This window comes from Nomascus leucogenys, chromosome 11 (genome assembly GCF_006542625.1).
Source record: "Nomascus leucogenys isolate Asia chromosome 11, Asia_NLE_v1, whole genome shotgun sequence".
Lineage (NCBI taxonomy): Eukaryota > Metazoa > Chordata > Mammalia > Primates > Hylobatidae > Nomascus > Nomascus leucogenys.
In genome coordinates, this window is record NC_044391.1 from 2,370,728 (window position 1) to 2,392,095 (window position 21,368).

The following is a 21,368-nucleotide window of genomic DNA, read 5'->3' on the forward strand; positions in this document are numbered from 1 at the left end:
GAGTCTCTAGCAGGCACACAAACAAGCAGCTGGGAGTCAAGAGGAAGACATCGGCAGAAGAACACACAGCAGCTGGACATCAAGAGGACCTTGAGAGGAGCACGCCAGCACAAGAACACACCAGCAGACACTGGCAAGTCGACCCGCAGAAGAAAGGAGAGTTTGGCCAGGGTAGTTGGAGGACAGCCCAGCCGCTGGGTGGCCCAACTCCAGGGGAAAACCACCACCTTCCCACTCCATCCCCCTTCAGGCCTCCCCATCCACCTCGCTGAGAGCTACTTCCGCTCACTAAAACCTTGCACTCATTCTCCAAGCTCACATGTGATCCGATTCTTCTGGTACACCAAGGCAAGAAGCCCTCTGTCCTTGTGATAAGGCAGGGGGGTCTAATTGAGCTGACAAACACAAGCCACCTACGGACGGCTAAACTGAAAGAGCACATGGTAACACACGCCCACTGGGGCTTCAGCTGTCAACATTCACCCCTTTATGCTGCGGTGGGATGGGAGCCCCACAGCCTGCCCATCTGCATGTTCCCCCTAGAGGTTTGAGCAGCAGGCACAAAAGAAGCAAGCCACATCCCCATCGCACACCCTGCGAGGGGAGAAGGGAACTTTTCCCGTTTCATTGATAAATCTGAAATCTTACCTTGTTTAAAATACTTAAAAGAATATCTTAATAGATATACTGATGGAAGAGTTATAAGAATAACTAAAGAGTATGCATGACACTTCAAAATTATTGTTTCCCGTCTTTAAATTTTACTTACAGGGAAAGAACTGAAATTATTCCTTACTAGCACTTCTGTGGCAAGGCAAGAATATACTAATGAAGATCTGCAACCAAATAGAAATTTGTATACAGAAATACACAAGTAAAGTGCTCAACTGTGGGGAAAAGTAGTATCATTTCAATGAGTTTTTACTGTTCATTCAAGACGTTAGCTTTTGTAAAAAAGGAAATAAATAAACTGCTTCCAAGATAGAGGCAAGCTGCCCCGGAGGCTTGCCAGTAAGTTAGTATCACATTAAGACAATCTTTCTTCACTTGGCTTCCAGACCCTCCTACTTCTCCCTCTCTCTCTTATCTCACTGATTTTCCTTCTCCTCTGATGGAACTTCTTTTTTTTTTTTTTTGAGACAAAGTTATGCTCTTGTTGCCCAGCCTGGAGTGCAATGGTGCTATCTCGGCTCACTGCAACCTCTGCCTCCCGGGTTCAAGCGATTCTCCTGCCTCAGCCTCCCAAGTGGCTGGAATTACAGGCACCCGCCACCACGCCCAGCTAATTTTTTGTATTTTTAGTAGAGACAAGGTTTCACCATATTGGCCAGGCTGGTCTCGAACTCCTGACCTAAGCTGATCCACTCGCCGCAGCCTCCCAGAGTGCTGGGATTACAGGTGTGAGCCACTGCACCTGGCTGCAACTTCTTTTTTCTAAATGCTGCAGTGGCCAGTTCTCACTACTCTGGCACATACAGATCATAGATAATCTGAATTTTTCCTCTAGCTCCAATGCCAAGTATATTGATGGTCCTCAAACTTACATCTCTAGTTCATCTCTATTTGGATGTCTATTTAACATCCCAAACTTAGCCCCTGTCCCAAACCTACTTCTCCTCAGTCTTCTCCATTTTCCTTTTCCATCCCATCTGGCAACCAATCCATCAGAAAATCCTAGTATCTCAAGACTCCCACCACTTAACACTGCTGTTACTAGTCCAAGCCACCATCTTCTCAACTCTGGACTACTGATTTACCTACTAACCATTCTCCCTGCTTTCTTCTGCTCCCCTGTAGTCAATTTTTTCACATAGCTGCCAAAGGAATTATTTTAAAATATAAATCATACCATATCTCTCTCCTGCTCCAATCTTCCAGTAGCTCCTATCATACTTTGTAGAAAATCAAAACTCCTTGCCATAGCCAACAAGACCTCACAGGGTGTGGTCCCTAGCTACTTCTCCATCCCCATTGATCTCAAGTACTCCACTGGCGGTCCTATTGTTCTCCAAATAAGTCAAGTACACTCCTACCTGCACATGGTGTTTGCTCTGCCTGGAATGCTCCTCCCACAAAGCTTTTTGAAATTTACTTCCTCACTTTATCAAGACCTCTGGCTAAATAGGTCTGGATGAATTGAAACCTATTTATCTCTGGTCCTTCCCTGGCCATCCTAATTTAAGAGGTAGCTCCAATCATTTTGTACATTTTTATCCTACTTTTTCTTCATATCCCTTACCACCATCTGACATTATTTGCCAATTTTCTTTTGTTACTATTTATCTCCTCCACTAGAATGTAGCTCCATGAGGAGAGAGGCCTCTGTCCTCCTTATCCACCTTTGTATCACTGGTATCTAGAACAGGGCCTGTTTACGGTAGAAACTCAAATACTTGTTGAATAAACATGTCACTTCTAATCGCTATTAAAAGATTAACTGAAAGCATTAAATTTGTAATTCAAAGTAAAATTATAAATTTAAAACAGTATAATATGAAATGAAATATTTTCTGTCTCTTAAATAATCATGCATGTAGAAGTTTATCTCCTAATTTTTATGAGTTGCATTTTTAAAATTTTTATCATTTAAAATAATTCTAGAGCCTCTGCCTATAAAAAATTGTTCAAACACATAAAATAATAATCTTTTATTAGACTTTGTTTTTTCAATATTCCTACAGAATACCAGTTTTTTCCTTCTTCTTTAATGAGTATTTCAAGTATATATATCTCAGATATACATAAAACTGAGTCAACACTAAATGTATTAAAAATATTTCTTAAAATCAATTTATTTCGTTATCAAGAAAACCTAATCAATTCGTAATGTTAAAAATTGCTGCAAGTCTACATTTTTAGAAGGAAAGACTATATTTAATTAAACATAAGATTTGTGAACCCATCACAAGGCTGTTTAATTCTTTTAATTCAAATTATGCTATAAATTCTGAGCAGGTGTGCCAAATTACTGAAATGCAAATTGACCAGCTGCATTTTTAAAGAAACCCATCATAAAATGTGCATGGTGCCCAGTAATTAACAGGTCTTATACCTGATATTTTATTTTACTTAAACTCTAAAGATGAAAACAAGTTTCTGGCAAAAATGTATCTGCAATGACTTAGCCTCCAAAGAGAATTAACTTATTGTAACAGCCAAAACCATGAACTAATAGCTTTAATTGTCCATCTCCAGATGGAGGACAATGCTTACAAAGATAGAGGCATGAGGATTCATGGCTTTTAATAGAAATCTCACTCCATGGGTTTGCTGACACATCAATTTTAACATGTACCATCTATTCTGTTATCCAAGTAACTGGTACTTCATTACTTCAGTGTTTTTTGAACTCATAGTTTATTATAGAAAATGACTGTCTACACTTCTACACCCATCTTCTTTTTGCCCTTGTAAAAGGATGAAAGGATGCAGTAGGTATAAATTGAATGTCAATGAAAAAGATGACTGTTAAAATTTGAAAATAGCCACATTTTAGAGATTTAGATTATAAAAGGCCAACTTTTCTTCTCAATTTATATATAATATACAGTTATTTTAAAACTACAAACACAAATTTATTGTATATATCTTTTCAGAATTTCAAAGTCTCTGTATCACTCCACTCTTTGGGGTAAAAATGATTCATTCTTGTGAAAAATTATATCATTCACAGCTAATCAGTGTAGACAGAATGACAGAATTAGAAATTCACTCTCTGGAACCACAGTGAAATATAATATCTGATTCAGACAAGAGCATCATGGATCTTAAAACCCCAAAAAATCATCCCAGAGGTTACTTGCTAATCACAATGTGAGATCCTTTCTTCATAATTGAGATACTTAGTGTCACCACCATATCCAAGTGCTCAAAATTAGTATTATTAATTGTGATAGCATATCCCTTCTAATGAGATGTAATATGAAGTCACAGCATCGTCTTAGAAGTACTCTTGCCATAAATGTCTAACCTAAATCATGCACCTAAACTCTCAGTTTGCAGAAAATACTAGTATAAGTTAACATTCTTATAAGTTACATGTCACCACAAGGAAACACCTAGGAAAATCCTAGCCTTTTCAGAATATCAATGTCATTTTAAAAAATGGGGGATAATTGTCGATTGCGAGAGACTAAAAAGAAGTCCAACCAAATGTAATTTGTGAACCATGACTGGGTCCTCAGTCAAAAAACTGTAAAAAAAAAAAAAAAAAAAAAAGACACATGGGAAATAATTGAGAAGCCTTTAACGTGCTAAAGAATTGAAGGGCAAATTATCATGATGTTGATAACTTTCAAATAATTCAGCAAAATAAAAATAGAAAAAATAGAAATATATATGCAAATATGTATGTGCAAACACATACATGCAAAGGCAGATCCAAGTATGCAAAAAATGTAATCTGCTAATTAAAGGTGGCCAGTTCATGGGTAATCAATATCCCAGACTCTCAACTTTTCTATATGCTTGAAAAAAATTCAAAATAAAAAGTTGGTAAACTTTTGCATTTTATGTTCAACATTTACAGTACCTGGTTCTTGAATGACATCTACCTTCCCCACACTGATCTGAAGTATTTCACCATTCTTTGCAAAAGCCTCCCATTCTGAATCAGTCTGCTGGCAGGATGGACACCATGGGGCGTAACTATAAGAGAAGAATAATAATTATACTGATAAACATACAGAAGAAATCTGCAAAACAAAGTAATCAAGTATTTAAATTAAAAAATAAATTCTTAAAAAAGGGAAATTATAAAAGGAGGCTTTTCCAAAGTCATTTGATATCAAAAAACAGAAGCACATTGTCCCCACTAGGATTTAATGTATGAATGTCAATTCTATAGGAAAAAATTTGGCCAAAGTTTGAGAATATTTCCAATAATTATTATTATCCATAAACATTTTATTTCAATGCTATTCATACAATTTTTTTCCTCTCCAGATAGCTTTTGATCTTTGAGGGTAAGCACTCTTTTTAGTGCCCCACTAAAGGAGAACAATTTTCACAGGGTGACCCTAAACTAGCCAAACCAGTTTCAAATCCATCAAAACTACAGATCTGATGGGCAGAGACCAAATCTGTTGTTTGAGCATCCTCAAGAATGTTTCCAAGTTCTGTGGTAATTCTGAAACTTTCTTAAAAGGAAAGTAGAAGCTATAGGCTAAACCAGCACTACCCAACACTTTCTTAAATTCAGCAGAAGTTAAAAATACCTTGGCTTTCAAGTCAGAACCCTACTTTTGACAGTTATTTTTCATTCAGTAAATACTAAGAAAGCACTATGGTAGAAGATGAGGCTACAATTGTGAAGGAGATTTGGTGCCTCCTCTCCTTGTGGATGGTACAATCCAGAAATGAACAGAGATAAGCATGGGGGCAAACACTATACTATTCTTATTTTTGTGTCTGTTTAAAAGTTTTCAAAATAAAGTCTTGAATAAATAGAGAAATATACCAACTTGTGGGTGAGCAGGCTGAGCATTTTTAAAATGTCAATTCCCTCCAATTTATTTTTCATTTGTTCCATTCCTGAATTGTTTTTACAAAATGTGGCACCTATTATTTCTGTATTAAGGGAAGAAAGGGGCCAGGAGAGAGAAAGAGAAGTAGAAAAGAATGCCTGCCAATAGAATATAACACTCACACACACAAAATGCCTTAGGAAGGGAAACAAAGTAAGGGGAAAAGTACAAAATTGATCAAATCCTGTAACAAGATTTAGGCTCAAAGGTGCCTGTCAGCTCATCATTTACAAATCCCTTCAAAATTTTGAACTCTGCAAAAGCATGCTGGTAAGTACCATTAAAAAAGAAAAATCAATGCAATGACACATATAAACCAACTTTGCTGAATAACAAAACAAAAACCAAAAACTGAAATTGGGCAAAATTTTGATCTTTCACATTATAAAAGATGAGTCAGGGGTTAAAAAGCCAAGACTAAGGGAAGGAATGCATTTATTTCACAAAAAGTATTGAAAATGAGGCAGAACCCAGAAGAGAACGGGCTACCCAAAGCCAAAGCATTCATTACTTTCTCCAGACAGGCCCCAGAAGCAGCACAGTAGCTCATCATCTCTAGAAAAGACTACTATATAGCTAATTCCAAGATCATGCTAAAACGTCATTAATCTTCCCATTACAACTCACTGTCCAAATCCTGAGATCCAGAAGACAGGAACAACAAAATAACCTGCTGACATCTTTGAATGTAGATTTTCTTAATCCTTTGTGTCTCTGTATTTCCAGGGCAAAGTACATTCTTGATATACAGTAGGTGTTCAATAAATGTTTGCTGAATAAACAAGTGTATCAACTTTAATGAAAATCATTTTCTTCATCTGAGAAAATAGTTATTTTCTATGTAGTTTCTAAATATCCAAGTAACATGAGACTCAGGCAGTTGGCAAACTTTAGGAAAAAAAGGAATTCTGAATTATTAAGTACATTTCAACAAGCATTCCATGATATTGGATAAGAGCTCTGCCAGAACAATCAGAAAGATCAACCAGGAATTAATCATGATATTCTGGGCAGGTTAATAATCTCTCCATGCCTCAGTTTCCTCAACTGTAAAATGGGATAATAACAGTAGCTACCTTAGAAGGTTACTGAGAGATGAGATGAAATATGAAGCAGGCACATATTTATTTAATAGGAGCAACCATTAATACAAATTTCATTTGTAATATTGTTTGGGGTTCAAGACACTTTTACGATGCATTAGCTCATCTGACCTTGCAGCCTCACTGCCAAACAGACAAAGCAGGTATAGAGACGTGCTTAAGAACACCCAGAGCAAGAACCCAGATGGAGGTATTTCTTTGATAAAAATCATCAAGGAATATAAAACTCAACACCAACATTCAGAGGGAGAAAGACAGAAGTTATAAGAAAGTAACAAGAATAAAGAAGTTATCTTGAAGAATAATATAATATAATGAACTTCAGAACCTCTTTATTTCCCTAGGACGCTCTTTGCATATAAATCACAGGCACATTTGATACATCAGTAATTATTAAATCATGCAGGTTTCATAATTTAACAAATACAGGCCTTAATCTCTAGATAGGCTATTACTAAGTTGGTTTTTCGTGAAACCGACCTTCGGATATACAATTATAACGCATCCTCAGATATGCCATTGAGGTCATTTTAGATATTTCTAAATAGTGGATAGTAGCTGCTATCCACTGGTCTGTGGCATTGTTAATACCATTATTGCACAGATTTAATCACAGCTGATTTGTGTTGGAATGCACCCAGGTGTTCTTTCAGTGGTAGAGATAAGCCAGCTCTGAGTCTTTAGCATGGGAACTGGTCCATTGTTGCTGCAGTTTTTAAAGTTTTTAATATTCTTTTGTATCTAAAGAACAGTAATTTGTACAAGAACTTAGAAACTAAGTAAAATATCTCCAGGGACAAAATGAATGCAAGGATCAGCCATATGACCTTCATGCTCGTCTCTTGCTCTGTGTACACAGATACATATATATATAATTTATGTATATATGCATAAATTAAACACATCAGAAAGAACTGAACATGATCTTCATTAATATTTATTTCAAACTAGTTCACATTGGCAATCTTCTCCTGAGAACTATAAAAGATATGACCTGCCATAACTTTGTCTCTTACACATAATCCTTAAGAGCCTCCAAGAGCAATTAGCTCCATTATAGTCATATAAACTGTAAATTGTTATCTTTTCTACTGAACTTTTGTTGACTTGTTCGTAGGTCACAGTGGTATGTAAAATTAGTAAACTTTATAAACATATTTGAAATATATTCCAGATAGCCAAAAAGCTTTGGTAAATTACACCAACTTATATGTCAGTGCAACATTTTTAACCATTTCTGGGAAACAAAACTGAACAGCATGTTTTTGTTGTCCATGTTAGTATTCATATACAAAGTGACCTGAGGTTCTGCTTGATGTAACGAGGGTGAAGGACATTGAATCTTTTATTCCACGAACTTGCTGAATTTGGTGTAAGATTTCATTAGGTGTGCTAAATATTTCAGAGAAGGACTTACTTAAGTATATTTCCTAGAAAGGAAATTTTATTAACGATAAATTTTTATTTACCAATAATGAACAACTCTTCTTCTGTCTTGACTCTAATTTCACCAGTGTTTCTCAGTACACTCTCTTTTCTCCTGACTTTTTCTTATCTTTGCAGAAATGACATGGTCAATAACAGATCCAGTCAATTTTCACTTAGTAGAACTTACTTTGATCAAAATGCTCAGAATACTCAGCAACAATGAAGAGGAAAGAGGTATACTAGGTTCATCTTTCTATGACTTAATAAAGGAAACTAAATCAAAGTGTCAACAAAAGATGCCTTAACTACATCAAGTGTTATTCTTCCTTTTGGCAAATGTGGAATGACCCATGAATTGAAAGCCTTATGCTCAAATTTATTTCTTTGGACAATAATTTCTAGAACGTGTTATCACAAAAGGCAGAGGAAACATAAAAACTGGCAGCTCTATGAAAATCATGACACCTGCTAGAGAAAGTGGAATTCATGACTTTCACTAGAATTAACACTCCACGAAAGCAGTGACTGCTGCATGACTTGTACCATAGAACAGAGCCTGGAAGGTCCTAGGCCACCACAATAAATATTCCATCAGTGAACAAATGGGAGATAGTAATTCTCCTTAAGACTTCAGAAAATATATAAAGATGTCTCTTTCAGTGATATGCTTGAAGAAATGCCTGACTAAAGAACAATTAGTCTATTATTCACTCATTTATCTAGTCACAAAGTATTTTTGGAACACAAACTACTTGTTAGTTATTAAAGCTTTGGAGATAAACAGGTAAGGAAAAAATAACCTTGTTCCATTACTTAAAAGCTTATAATAGAGGTAGTCAGAGAAAGACCTAGTACAAAAGCATATAAATAAATCTATAATTACTAGTTGTGATAGGACCATGCAAGACACAACCAAGCATAGCGAGAAAGAATTTTCCTGGGCGATTGCGATGCTGGGAAGGCAGGGCACCTGTTTAAGTGGTGAACAGTGTCAGGAATGAGTATACAGTAAAAATGTTCTTTACTTGCAGAAACTAGAGAGATGGTAAAAGCTTGGATGGGCCTTTGGACCCTGCAAGAACAAGGCCTGCCCTCATGTGAGTCATGGTGCTGGCCAGCTGAGGGCCTAAGCAAGAGTCCACCAGGCCCTGTGCCTTTGTCCAGGCTCCCCTGGAGAACTGGGAACTGCAGATCAGAAACTGCAAAGCTCAGGCCTGCATTATACTTATGGCCTTGCTCACCACTTACTAAGGATCTGGCATTAGCCAAAGCTTAAATCTTTTTTTTTTTTTTTTTTATCTCCACTAGTCAGTAAGAATGGGAATAATGCTGCACTAGATTGCTGGGATGATCAAATAAAACAGTTATTTGGAACATGTGATGTAAGCAATGTAATTGTGAACTGTGATTGTGATGATGAGGAAGTGGAGGAGGTGGATGGAGGCGATAAGGATGACAAGTTTTAATGAGGCTTTAAACCCTTTGTGGAAACTATCTAAAATCAAACATTTGCATGTTTCTAAATACCCATAACAGTATCTAGAGCAGTGGTTTTCAATTAGAAGCATTTGGAAGTGTGCACAGGGGATGGGAGTTATACTTTTTTGATGTCGCATGACTGAGACTACTACTAGAATATAATGGGCAAGGATGCCAAAGGTTCTGCAACATGTGGGCCATTCCCTCACACCAAAGAATTGTCCACCCAAAATGCCAGTAGTTCCCTGTTGGGAAGCACTGATGAATGTCCAACACAGAGGAAGCATTCAGTAAACATTTACTAAATAAATGAACATAACTTATACTACCTATTTCCTTCAGAGCACACAGTAGGCCAATCTCTTGGAAGACTCATTCTTCTTCACGTTCCCAGCTCCCCAACACTGAACCTGACACACAAGCATTTAATGACTATCTCTCAAACATTCCATCAAGACATCAAGACAATCTATAAAACTGCAAGAAATTCTGTTTGACACGGGCAAGTTAAGGTAACGATCTTCAATACATTCTCTCCAGGTATAAAGGAAGGCTGGAAAGATAATATGAAAACCTGAATGTCCTATGGAAAGAAACAAAGCTTTGCTCCATCACCAGGTGTTTAATTTAAATTTTGAAACATGATCATCCCAAGAACAAAAATAAGAAAAGGCAATAATTTATAAAGATGTATATGCTTTACAGAGGTAAATTAACCCAAAGACATACTTTTCCTCTGAGTATCAGCTGGAACGTCAAAATTAAGCCACTTGGCTATCTATTTCTTCTGGGGGAAAAAGCCACCAGAATGTATCATATTACATACTTCTGTGTTTCAAAAGAACAAAAGTCATTTTCTCCAGGACTGACATAATGAGAGCCAAGCAAGTGTTGAAAGTAGCAAAAGGTTGCAAAGGAACTGAATGAAGAGTAGTATAAAACAATGGCAATAGAGAAAAGCATGCATCAGACAGTATTTTAAAGATTAGATCATTTTTCCTAATTCAGAAAAAGGGCAAACGAGTATACAACAAGCCCATAGCCAGGTGCCTGTAATCCCAGCTACTTGGGAGGCTGAGGCAGGAGAATCGCTTGAGCCCAGGAGGCAGAAGGTACACTGAGCTGAAATCGTGCCACTGCACTCCAGCCTGGGTGACAAAGTGAAACTCTGTCTAAAAAATAATAATAATAACAATAAGCCCATAGCATTAAAGAAAATGTATGTAGCAATGGGAGAACTTTTCAGATTTCTAAAAACATCAGAATAGAAACGGCGAATTACTGCAAGTATACTTTTAACTGATACATTTTTAAAACACTGGAAATTCAATTGCAAGAATCCAAAAAATTGACTGTTTGAAAGACTAAGAAAAAATAACCAAACTTAATTTCATAATAGAAGCTTTTCATGTCTCAGGGCTGCCAAATACTGCTAGATTCTTAAGAATAAATTATCTATACCAATATAACCAGAAACTGCATTAGAGGGGATCTGTATGACATGGGGTATAAAAGAAAAAATTCCCAGATGAAAGAGAGCATAGAAGCAAATGAACAAATAAAGAACTGTCATTCAAAGTAATGAATACATTTTGATACTAGTGGAAACCTCAATCTGTGTCTTTAAAGAAGTTAACTACAACAAAAGCTTCTCAATCTGTTTCTTTAAAGAAGTTAACTACAACATCTTTGAACTACTAACAATTTCCATTTATGTATGACCAGTTCATCTGAACTAAGTGTTAAGATGACTCTAATTTTAACCCATTTTGTTTTTCTCTGTTATATACATCAAAAAAAAAACACAAAAAACTGGTAACATATAGGCTATTTAAATGAATTCTTAGAAATTCACAGCAGGCCTATAGTGGTACTGAGGATATAATGAATCATATATTTTTAAGTATTGGATTTTTTTTCACAGCAAGGAGGAAGAGTATCACCTGATAATACAGAAAAAATAGATCACAAATAGATAAGAACCAAAATATTTCTTCAGGATGAGCACTTGGGTTTTAGTATGTAAAAAGAAGTTGGATGGAATGGCTTGGATCAACATTCCTTTACAGCCTTGCTTCCTGGCCACCTACTCTGAAGTGCACTCGTTAAAAGGAGAACGTCTACTAAAATGACCTTGTGTCTACACAGCTTACTTCCAGATTACAAGACTCATCTTGCATCACAGCCCAAGCATATTCCATACAACTGGACACATGACAAACTCAGAGCAATTGATTACTATGTTTAGGTTTATACATTCATAAAAAAGTAAAATTTGAACCATCAACATGGCCAAGCATAGGTGTCGTTGGCTCTCACTCATTTAAAAACTTATTGAGGCTTTAGTGTTCTTAATTCTATTACAAAAAAAAAAAAAAAAAGCAATTCCAAAAGGAACCATAGAGGAGTTGATGTCGTTAAAACTGAGGAGGCCTTTCTGTTTTAACTTTCCTTAAATACGTATGCAAACTCAGTTTTACCCTGAAACATGACATCTAGGAAAAAGTCCATTTTGAAAGCACCTACTGAAAAGAGAACTTTCTGTAGTAGTGGCTGACAAAATGCAGTTTATCTCAAACTCTTAAATTTATTACAAACATGGAAGTCTTAATACAGCTCCACTTATTTTAAAAGTCTCTCAAATAGAATATGACCCCCTCACCTCCTTCCAAAAATAGTTAAGTGGAATATTTTAATAATTCATGTCTACAGCTCCCTATAATAATTTCATTGATTTATTATGATACCAAGGATATTTCATTTTGAGGTCTAAAATATCCCCTTCTTTGTGACTAAGAGGTAAATGCACATTTCAAGGAGTGATATGCCTTATGTTCTTTGAGCAGTGTAATCTACTGTGTGATATAACTTTTGGCTCTGATCTCACACTGAGGTTTTTACTCCATAGGCGCCTGCTTGCAATCTAAATTGAAAGAATCAAAATTTGGTCTTGGATAAAGGAAAGATCCAATTTTCTGTCTGTGTCCTCAACGTAAAACAAATATTAAATAGTAGTATACAGATTGCCAGAAACCACAGGCTAAAGAGATGTGGCAATTTCCTGAAAGATTTTATGTTTGGGGGTGGTGGTTGGGGGGTGGGAGAGAGAGGGGGAGAGGAGGGGAAGAGAGGAGAGGAGAGAGGGAGAGGGAGAGAGGGAGATAGAGAGATATATATATATAGAGAGAGAGAGAGAGGGGCTCAGCAATCATTTCCCGGGACATTCTTCATTTTCCCTGCAAGCCCACCAGGATGGTCTCCCAAGCCTATTCAGACATCTGCCCACAGTCTACTGCAAGCCTCTTTCAAACGGTCACTTCCTATTATAAGTTTAAACTATAATCAACAAATCCCTTTCTTTCTCCTAACTCAAAACTGTAGTTTCCCATCTCCTTAAAGAAAAGGCACTATCCACCATTTACCTTCTATTGTTAAAAAGGGCAATGTGTATGTTCTTTTCTTTATGACACAAGCACAATTATTAATATTACCCAGAAAGTCCTACCTTTAAAAATTATAATACCAACATTTATTTGAAATCTTATTGTAAAATTTAAAAGGCATCCATATTTATGTTTTATTTTCACAATGACATCTCAAGGTCTTCAAACGGAAGACTACGATACAAATGGCCTGCCTTCACCGTGCTGCAATTTCTTCAACAGGTAACTTGCTTAGCCTGTGCTATGTATTCATACTGCACCTGGATGTCACTGAATGTCCTTTCTCTTCCAATACATATCTGTATCTAAAAGCACACGGTGTGCTTGCAGATTTTCTCCCTTCCCTTCTCTTCCCTTTGGGAAGCTGCCCACTCCACCCCGAAAACACTGTCCCCCAAACCAAGGGGACGCGCTGCACCCCCGGCTGTCACCGCGAGGGCTGGGCGCGCATGCGCGGCGCGAGCGGCCCGGCCCCAGCGCCGCAGGTCGTCGGTAAGGCGGGTCTGCGGACCCCAGGTCGAGCCCAGCGGCAGTGCCTGATCGCTAGAGGCCCAGTACCGGCGCCGCAGGTTGTTGGCGGGGGGGGGGGGGTCCGGGGTTTTAGGTTGAGCCCAAGCGGCAATGCGGGATCGCGAGCGGGCCGCGCGGGCCTGGGAGGGTGACGCCCGCGAGGACACTGCGGCGTGCGGGGCGGGCGGGCACACTCACAATTTCAGCATCCACTCGCCCTCCATCACCAGCGTCCAGTTGGAGGCGGTCATGGGCTGGACCCGGCTCTGCTCCGCCGGCAGCGCGGCCTGCTCGGGGCCTGCCGTCGCCGCCACAGCCGCCACCCAGGCGGCCAGGAGCGCCGTTAGCTGCGGGCCGCAGCGCCCACCCGCCATGTTGGGCGCCGAGTGAGGCTCCTCGGCCGGGAGTGTGGGGAAAGGCAGCGGCCGGGGCCCCACAGCCTCGCTCGCCCGCCCGGGTTTTTCAAGGAAGCGGGAGACGCAGGGGCCACACCGCCAACGCCCGGCGGCGCACACGGGCGGTGCTCGCAAAGCCGCGGCGGACGCCACCTCTTATCGTCGCCTGCCCGTCGAGGCCACGCCCCCTCCCGCCTCCACTTGCCGTTGCCCGGGGTGTCGGTTACCTCAGCAACCGCCGCCCTTTCTTCCTGACCGCCAAGCTGACAATAAACAGATGACCCAACGTTGCCTAAGTTAGAACATGCACCGCTGCTGCCCAGGCTCCAGTAAGGGCAGGGTTGGCGCGTGTGGGCTTCTCTAAAGGGAAACATGGCCAGTAATTTTAAAATCCATCCCCTTTTCAGTGATAGCAAACATAAAAGCAACGGGCTGCAAAGTACACGCATGTTTAATGAAAAATGGAGGGACATGGTGCGTATCTCTTGCTGAAGAGAGGAAAATTTAAGTATTCTCTGCATGTGTATATTGAAGCATCACTAATTGAGGATATTGATGAAACTAGGCTATGCAATTGCATTTTTTTTACAAAAAATGTTAATTTCATAGAAACTCTTAAAAACATGGGTACTAACCGATAAAATGAGTCAGTTAAGACTATTGCCACCTGCAGTAAAATGGACCTCACATTTCTCTTGACTACAGTTTTGTCAGATCTCAAATGAGGGTAGCCTTAAGTGATTTCCAAATTTCTTTCCAGGTCACATTAGATGAATCTGTACCTTGGGACCACCACACCGTTAGTATATAAGACTGGATTACAATTAAAGGATGAGGAAGCTTTCTCAAAGGGTGCTTTGTATGTGTTTACTAGTTGTGCAAACCATGAACCTCGGTAATGTGGTTAATAGATCATGAAAAGGATGTGGTTTCTGCCCTCGGCTTAAAACAAAGACAGCTGTAAGACTAAAAGTACTTCAGGGCACATGAGAGCAAATTTCAATCAATACTTATAGGAGAGGGAAATTAATTTTGCCTGAAGAGAAGATCTGGCCTGGATTATGCATTAATTAGTATTAGCTAAAAACTATGTGGACCCAGCCCTTATCATTAAAATAAAACACTCAAGCGTTTACAAACTACTGAAATTTCAGAAAATGTCTTTGCAATGAATGCTACTAAGATTCATTATTATTAAGTGCGTACATATCAATCCCATAAACTCAATGGAAAACATTTTACTGTGCTTGTAAAAAGAAGTGACTCATAAACAGGAATTCTATCATTCTATCACTCTCATGATAGAATGATGTGTAGAATTTGTTTTACAATACTCCAGAAATAAAATGTAGGGAATGGAAAGAAGATAGGTGAAAGAAAAGTGGTGCAACATCAGTCAGTGTTGAAGCTAAGTTCATTTTGCTACTTTACCTACTCATGCATATGTTGGAAAATTTACAAAATGAAAAGCTAAAAGGAGAGAGAGCATCTGCAGCATAAAAGACAGCCATTACCGAAGCATTCCCTATCTTTAACAAAAACTGAAGTCTTAGCCTTCAAAGGATGGTAGGAAGAAAGTAGCAAGGAAGTATGGGACTGACCTCGCCGTGAGGAGCCGCAGACCAGGGTAAGGGAGCTGTTGCTATCAGACCATGATTGGCATCTCAGCCCTGACACTTCCTAGCCATGTGATTTGGGGCTAAAACTAGTCAACACCAAAGTTCTGTTAAAATGCAGGTAGTAATAGAACCTGCTCCAAAAGGTGGCTGTGAAGATTCTATGAGATAAGAATAATGCCGAGCACATATTCTGACTCAAAAAGCTTATGTTTAGGTTGGTGCAAACAGAATTGTGGTTTTTGCCACAACAATATTGCCAATACTAATATTATTATTTGGAGGCAACAATACGCTGTAATGTCTATTTTTCCTATACTAAAGTTAACTCCACGTAGCGTGATACACAATGACCGTCCGGGCCAGCTTCAGTTTTGCCCACTTTACATTCCACTATTCCCACAGTTCCCTGTGTCCTAGTAACACAAAGCTACTCCCCATTCCCAAAGCACATTGTGTACTTCAGTGTCTCCTTGCTCCTTCATTCTGATTAGAACACTCTTTTCCAGTTGTCCAGTGAATCATTCAGTCTCTGTCATGTAGCCCACACTGTACCTCTGATAGCTCATGCAGAATGAGCTGCTGTCTCTTCTCAGATCCAATTGCTCTTCTGTATAACTGATATGGTTTGGCGCTGTGTCCCCATCCAAATCTCATCTTGTAGCTCCCCTAATTCCCACGTGTTGTGGGAGGGACCCCCTGGGAGAAAATTGAATCATGGGGGCGGGTCTTTCCCATGCTGTTCTCGTGATAGTGAATAAGTCTCATGAGATCTGATGGTTTTAAAAATGGGAATTTCCCTGCACAAGCTCTCTCTCTTTTGGCTTGCTGCCATCCATGTAAGACATGACTTACTCCTCCTTGCCTTCCACCATGATTGTGAGGCTTCCCCAGCCATGAGGAACTGTGAGTCGAATAAACGCTTTTTCCTGTATAAATTACCCAGTCTCAGGTATCTCTTTATCAGCAGCGTGAAAATGGACTAATACGATAACTTCACCACATACCTTTCATAGTATAATGCATTTATATGTAGCTATCACCCTCTACCCTTACTCCTCCAACCACTACTAAAAACTCTTCAAGGTCAAGGGCTTTACCTTATATATCTTTGTGTCCCCGGTATTGCAGAATACCCATCCCATAGGTGTACTTGGGATAGGCAACTTCTGCCACTCCTCCCGAGATCTCTCCCTCCTGGTATTCAGGCCCTTGTGTGATCCTTTCCTCTTGAGTGTGGGTTGGGCCTGGTGACTCACTTCTAACAGAAGATGGGAAAACTGATGGATTATCACTTCTGTGATAAGATTACAAAAACCTGAGACTTCCATTTTGCTGGAACCTTCTTTTTCTCTTGCACTCTTACTCTGCAACTCTTGTGTGGAGAGCTCCATGTGACAAGGAACCAAGGGAGGTCTCCAGCCTAAGCAACTGAGACCTCAGCCCAACAGCCCTCAAAGAACTGGATCTTCAAACAGCCACATGAGTGACCTAGAAGCAAATCTGTCACCAGTGCTCTCGAGATGGGTGAGCCTTATAAATGACCCAGAACCAGGAGGCAAAGCTCAGCTTAGCTGGGACCTCCACCCATGGAAACTGTGAGGTAATCAATGTTGTTATATAATATCAAGCCACTAAGATTTGGGGCAATTTGTTATGCTGTAATGCTATGCTAGGTCAGTATGTGATCCATGTTTATGTTTAAAACATGGATTTACAGTTTTAAGAAGACTGGTACCTGGTACTAGGAGAAAGAGCTTTTCTCCCCCAGAGTAATGGTGGCACTGCAGGGCAGCTATGGTTACACAAAAATATGTGGTTCCTAGTAGGCAAAGGAATTCCTAGGACTCTGATGAGGTAACATCATTAGCAGGAGAGAGGGGAAGAAGAGTGTGGTAGATCCTATCTAGTCCCCCTCTCTTTCCCTGCCCCACAGAGGAGGATGCTCCTACACCCCTCAGAAGTTAGTCATATTGATATGAATTGGCCAATGAGCTACAAATGGAAGGGGTGGGTATGTATCATTTCCAGGCTGAAGTATTTAATCACCGGCACAAAATGTCCCCATGTTCTGTTCTCGTGCTGTGGAAATTTTAGAGGAAAGATCATGATCTAAGAGTCTACAAGACCAGAGCAGCCTGAACTGCTGAGCTGCCTGGTGGAGAATAGCAGCATTGGGTGGTTCCCAGGATTCTTAAAAGGACTTCACATAGGCAAGAAATACGTTTTCACTATGAGAGACTATTCAGGTTAACTATTTCTGCCTAATCAACCATCCCAAAACTCACCTCTCATGGTTTTGGGGGTTAAAGAGCTCAGCTGGGCTATATTTGCCTGTACTCTTTTATATGGTGGCAGACCCCTGGAGGCCGAGGGCAGAATTAGTTGAAGTCCCTTGCACCCACATCTGGCACTTAGTGTAGGCTGGCTGGAACAGCTGGAGACTGCACAGGCATTGCTGTTATCCACGCAGTCTCTCCATTTGGCTAGCTTCGGCTTCCTTCAGCATGGCAGTTTGAGGGCTGTCATACTTAATTTCTCTAGAGCAAGAGTTCCCAGAAGGTGGAAACTGCATTGCTCTAGAAGTCTAAGAGTGTCATTTCTACCTCATTCTATTAGTCAAAGCACTGAAGACACACCAGACTAAAGGGGAGAGGAATTAGACTATCCTTTAGTAAGAAGCAGCAAAATAAATTGCAGCCATACTATCAAAAAGCCACTCTGAAAATCTGGAATTGTCACTGAAGCATAGTCTAGCCTATTTTGACTAACTCACTGTCTTCCTTTGAATACTTATTTATGAACAGCTGAGAGTTCTTTATTTTGGAGGGGAGGTGATATTTTCAGAGAGCAGAGTAAGAACTGCCTCTCCGTTTTTACCTTCTGTGAGTAGGTCCTGTAAGATGCATCTTATGCAAAAGGTATTGGAGAAAATGATTTTCAAGCCTGTAGGCAGGTAGATGGATTGATGCCTTGGTATTTAAGTGTTCATTAAATGTTACAGAATTTTTGTTAAGCTTATTGAAAAAAGGATTCAAAAGCATATGCTGAGAATTGTGTAAACACACCTATTTTACCCTTGAATAATGGAGTAGGAAAACGATTTACCAAGAGGGATAAAACTTATATTCTAATGGTAGAAAATTTTAATACATAGCTATAGACGATGCCTTTGATAAAAGTAGGTCAGGACTTGATATTAAGAGGATAATCAATGAAAGATAAGGAGATGGTATTCAGATTACAAACTCTATAATAATAGGGTATAGTTATATGATGGTTTACCTAATGAAGATGGTAAAACCAGTATGGAAATATTAAGTAAGTTAAGCAATGCTGTAAAATTAGTCCATAAAGTAATAATAGTACAAAAATTTAATTACACAAACAGATTTGCTAAATGCCTTACAGGAACAAGAGGTAGAATGGAGAATTTAAATAGGACACAGTAATATTTCCTAGAACAGATGGTAGAAGAAACCATGAATGATGAAAATACACTGAATTGCGCCCAGGCTTGTGCCTAGAAACAAATCCAGAAGACTTGATAAGCCTCTAAGAAACAACCCCAGGACAATGTCGTGGTGCAAGAAAATCATCTAATTATTTTCAGAACTAATGAATGAGCTGAGGAAAAGAGCAGTTACATGCAAGAGAAACATACAAATCAATTATTTTCCTGTACACTGCTTAGAATTAATTTTAAAATGTAATGTAGACAAAGATCTCATTCAATAGCAAAAAAAAAAAAACCCTTATGTTTCAAAAAACTGATAGAAATATAAAAGACATAGAAAAAACTACAGGACCTTATATGACAATTATCATAGATTAATCTATAAATCTAATGCAATACCATTGCAAATCTCACCAAGTTCTCTTCTATAGAATTCTAAAAATCTACCTTAAAAATAATGCTTAAAACCAGCCAACAGGATTTTGAAAACAAATAATAATGTAGGTCTTGGCCCTCTTAGGTATTAAAATCTGCTATAAAGTTACAATTAAAGAGGGAAGTATTGGCATGAGAAGAAGCAAATAAATAAATGGTTCAGAATGAAGACTCAAAAAACAAAACCATATGCTTACAGGTATTTATATATGTTGAAGGTGGTATATTAGTCAAGATAAGATAGACTTAGGCAGCAGTAAAAAACAACCCCTAAAATCTCAGAGGCTTAACTCAAAAAGCTAAGTTCTCTTTTGTGCAAAATTGACCTTGGGACGAAGAGGTTCTGTAGGGAAACTATAACTTGGGGAGGGTCTACACAATACACATTGCTTAAATCTTGTATCTCTGCTTTCTCAACATGAAACCTGTTCCATGTTCACAGAAATATAAAAGGCTGCAAGAAGCTTTTTGCTTTCTTATCCACAAGTAACACCTACTAATCCAACTCATAGGCCATTGGTCAGAACTAATCATAAGACCTTGCCTAAAAGAAAGAAAAGATGGTCTACCATGGGAACTAAATATTGATGAACATAATAATGTTCACACATGACATTTTAAACCAGTGGGAGAAATTGGACTAATATACAATAGTGTTAGAACAACTTCCTCTTCATTAAGAAAAAAAAGTATATCTCTACCTCAATCTATATCCAAAATAAGTTTTAGATCCACTAATGAAAGAGCACAAAATTTAAAATGCTCTTGGAAAAGCATTTGGAAAATAATTATATAATCATCTAGTGGGCAAAGTCTTCCTATGTAACATTGAAACACAGAAGCTATAAAAGGGCTTTGGGAAATTTGCCACACAATTAAAACATCAAAGTCAAACCAGGTGAAATGATCTGAACTATAGATAGCACTCAAAGGTTTAGTATCATTGAAATTCAAAAAGTTCTACAAATAATTAAGAAAAAGATATTCAAGCCAGCTGGAAAATATAGAATATTATATTACTTATAGAAGAACAAAAAACAAATGACATATGAATATGAAAAGCAGCTCACACATACTGCTGATCAGAAATATACATTTTATACCAATACAGTTTGTTGGATGATTCCTTTTGGGGTTAAAGCAATTGTGATTAGGACTAGCCACGCTGTTATTGTAAAATCTTCAGTGGACTCAAATCACAACAGCTTCCCTTTTGTAACTATTTCCGCCCTTCATTTTTTTATTATACTTTCTGATTACATGATATTGGGAGCCTGGCTTGTGTGTGTCAATTTTAAGGTAAGAGTAAATGGAAACGAAATATTGGTATAATATTCTATACCGATTGTGTGCCTCAAATTGTACATTAAGGAAACAAGAAAAACTACTTAAGTGTACGAAAAATTTGCCTCAGTAATGTTTGCTGCTCTCTAATAATCACCAGTCCCTAGATATTGGAGCATATCAGCTGGTGTCATCATTTCATTCAGCAAATTTCATCAAGCACATAATGTGCACCGGTCTTGTGCTTTCCTGTGAGAGGAAAGGTATGAATCTAGGATCTTAATGAGCCAAAGCATTAACTAATAAAACATTAAATAAGCAAGTTAAAGAAGGTAGGGAAAATTGTAACACAAGAGATGCTATGCAGGATATATGAGAAGTTACTAAAGGAATTTCTTCATATACTAAGTGTCTAGTGATTTACAGTATGTCAGAAGAGAAAAGCAAATATACTGTGGAAGATATTAAACTCTAGAACTACTCTGATATGTAAGTAGTGTTAAACCAAAGTAAATATAGCCTGAGAATAACTTAAGAGTATGTGCCTGTAACAATGACTGAGTCTTGGCCAATCTCAGTGGCCATTCTTGAACCACTCATAGATGCTAAGTATTCAAACTGTGTTGAAATAAGGCAAATGCTAACCTGTAACCAGTCAAGCTGTTTCTGTACCTCACTGCTGATTTTTGTATG

General features: G+C 38.5%; 1 protein-coding gene and 1 long non-coding RNA gene across 2 annotated transcripts in view; one reads left to right on the plus strand and one right to left on the minus strand.

The window, feature by feature from the left end:
* TMX4 (thioredoxin related transmembrane protein 4) overlaps positions 1-14,121 on the minus strand; it is a 39,131-nt gene extending 25,010 nt beyond the window's left edge. Inside the window, exons 1-2 of the mRNA XM_003252546.4 lie at positions 13,687-14,121; positions 4,532-4,647 (exon numbers count right to left, since the gene is read on the minus strand). Coding sequence (XP_003252594.1) covers positions 4,532-4,647; positions 13,687-13,862 — 292 coding nt within the window. The 5' untranslated portion in view covers positions 13,863-14,121. The remainder of the gene's footprint in view (positions 1-4,531; positions 4,648-13,686) is intronic.
* A 33-nt stretch (positions 14,122-14,154) lies between these two features.
* On the plus strand, positions 14,155-17,714 carry LOC105740463. Its single transcript, XR_001116517.2, has 6 exons — positions 14,155-14,357; positions 14,644-15,510; positions 16,309-16,405; positions 16,631-16,699; positions 16,807-17,026; positions 17,531-17,714. It is a non-coding gene; the product is annotated as an uncharacterized LOC105740463 (long non-coding RNA).
* Positions 17,715-21,368: the final 3,654 nt, after the last annotated feature.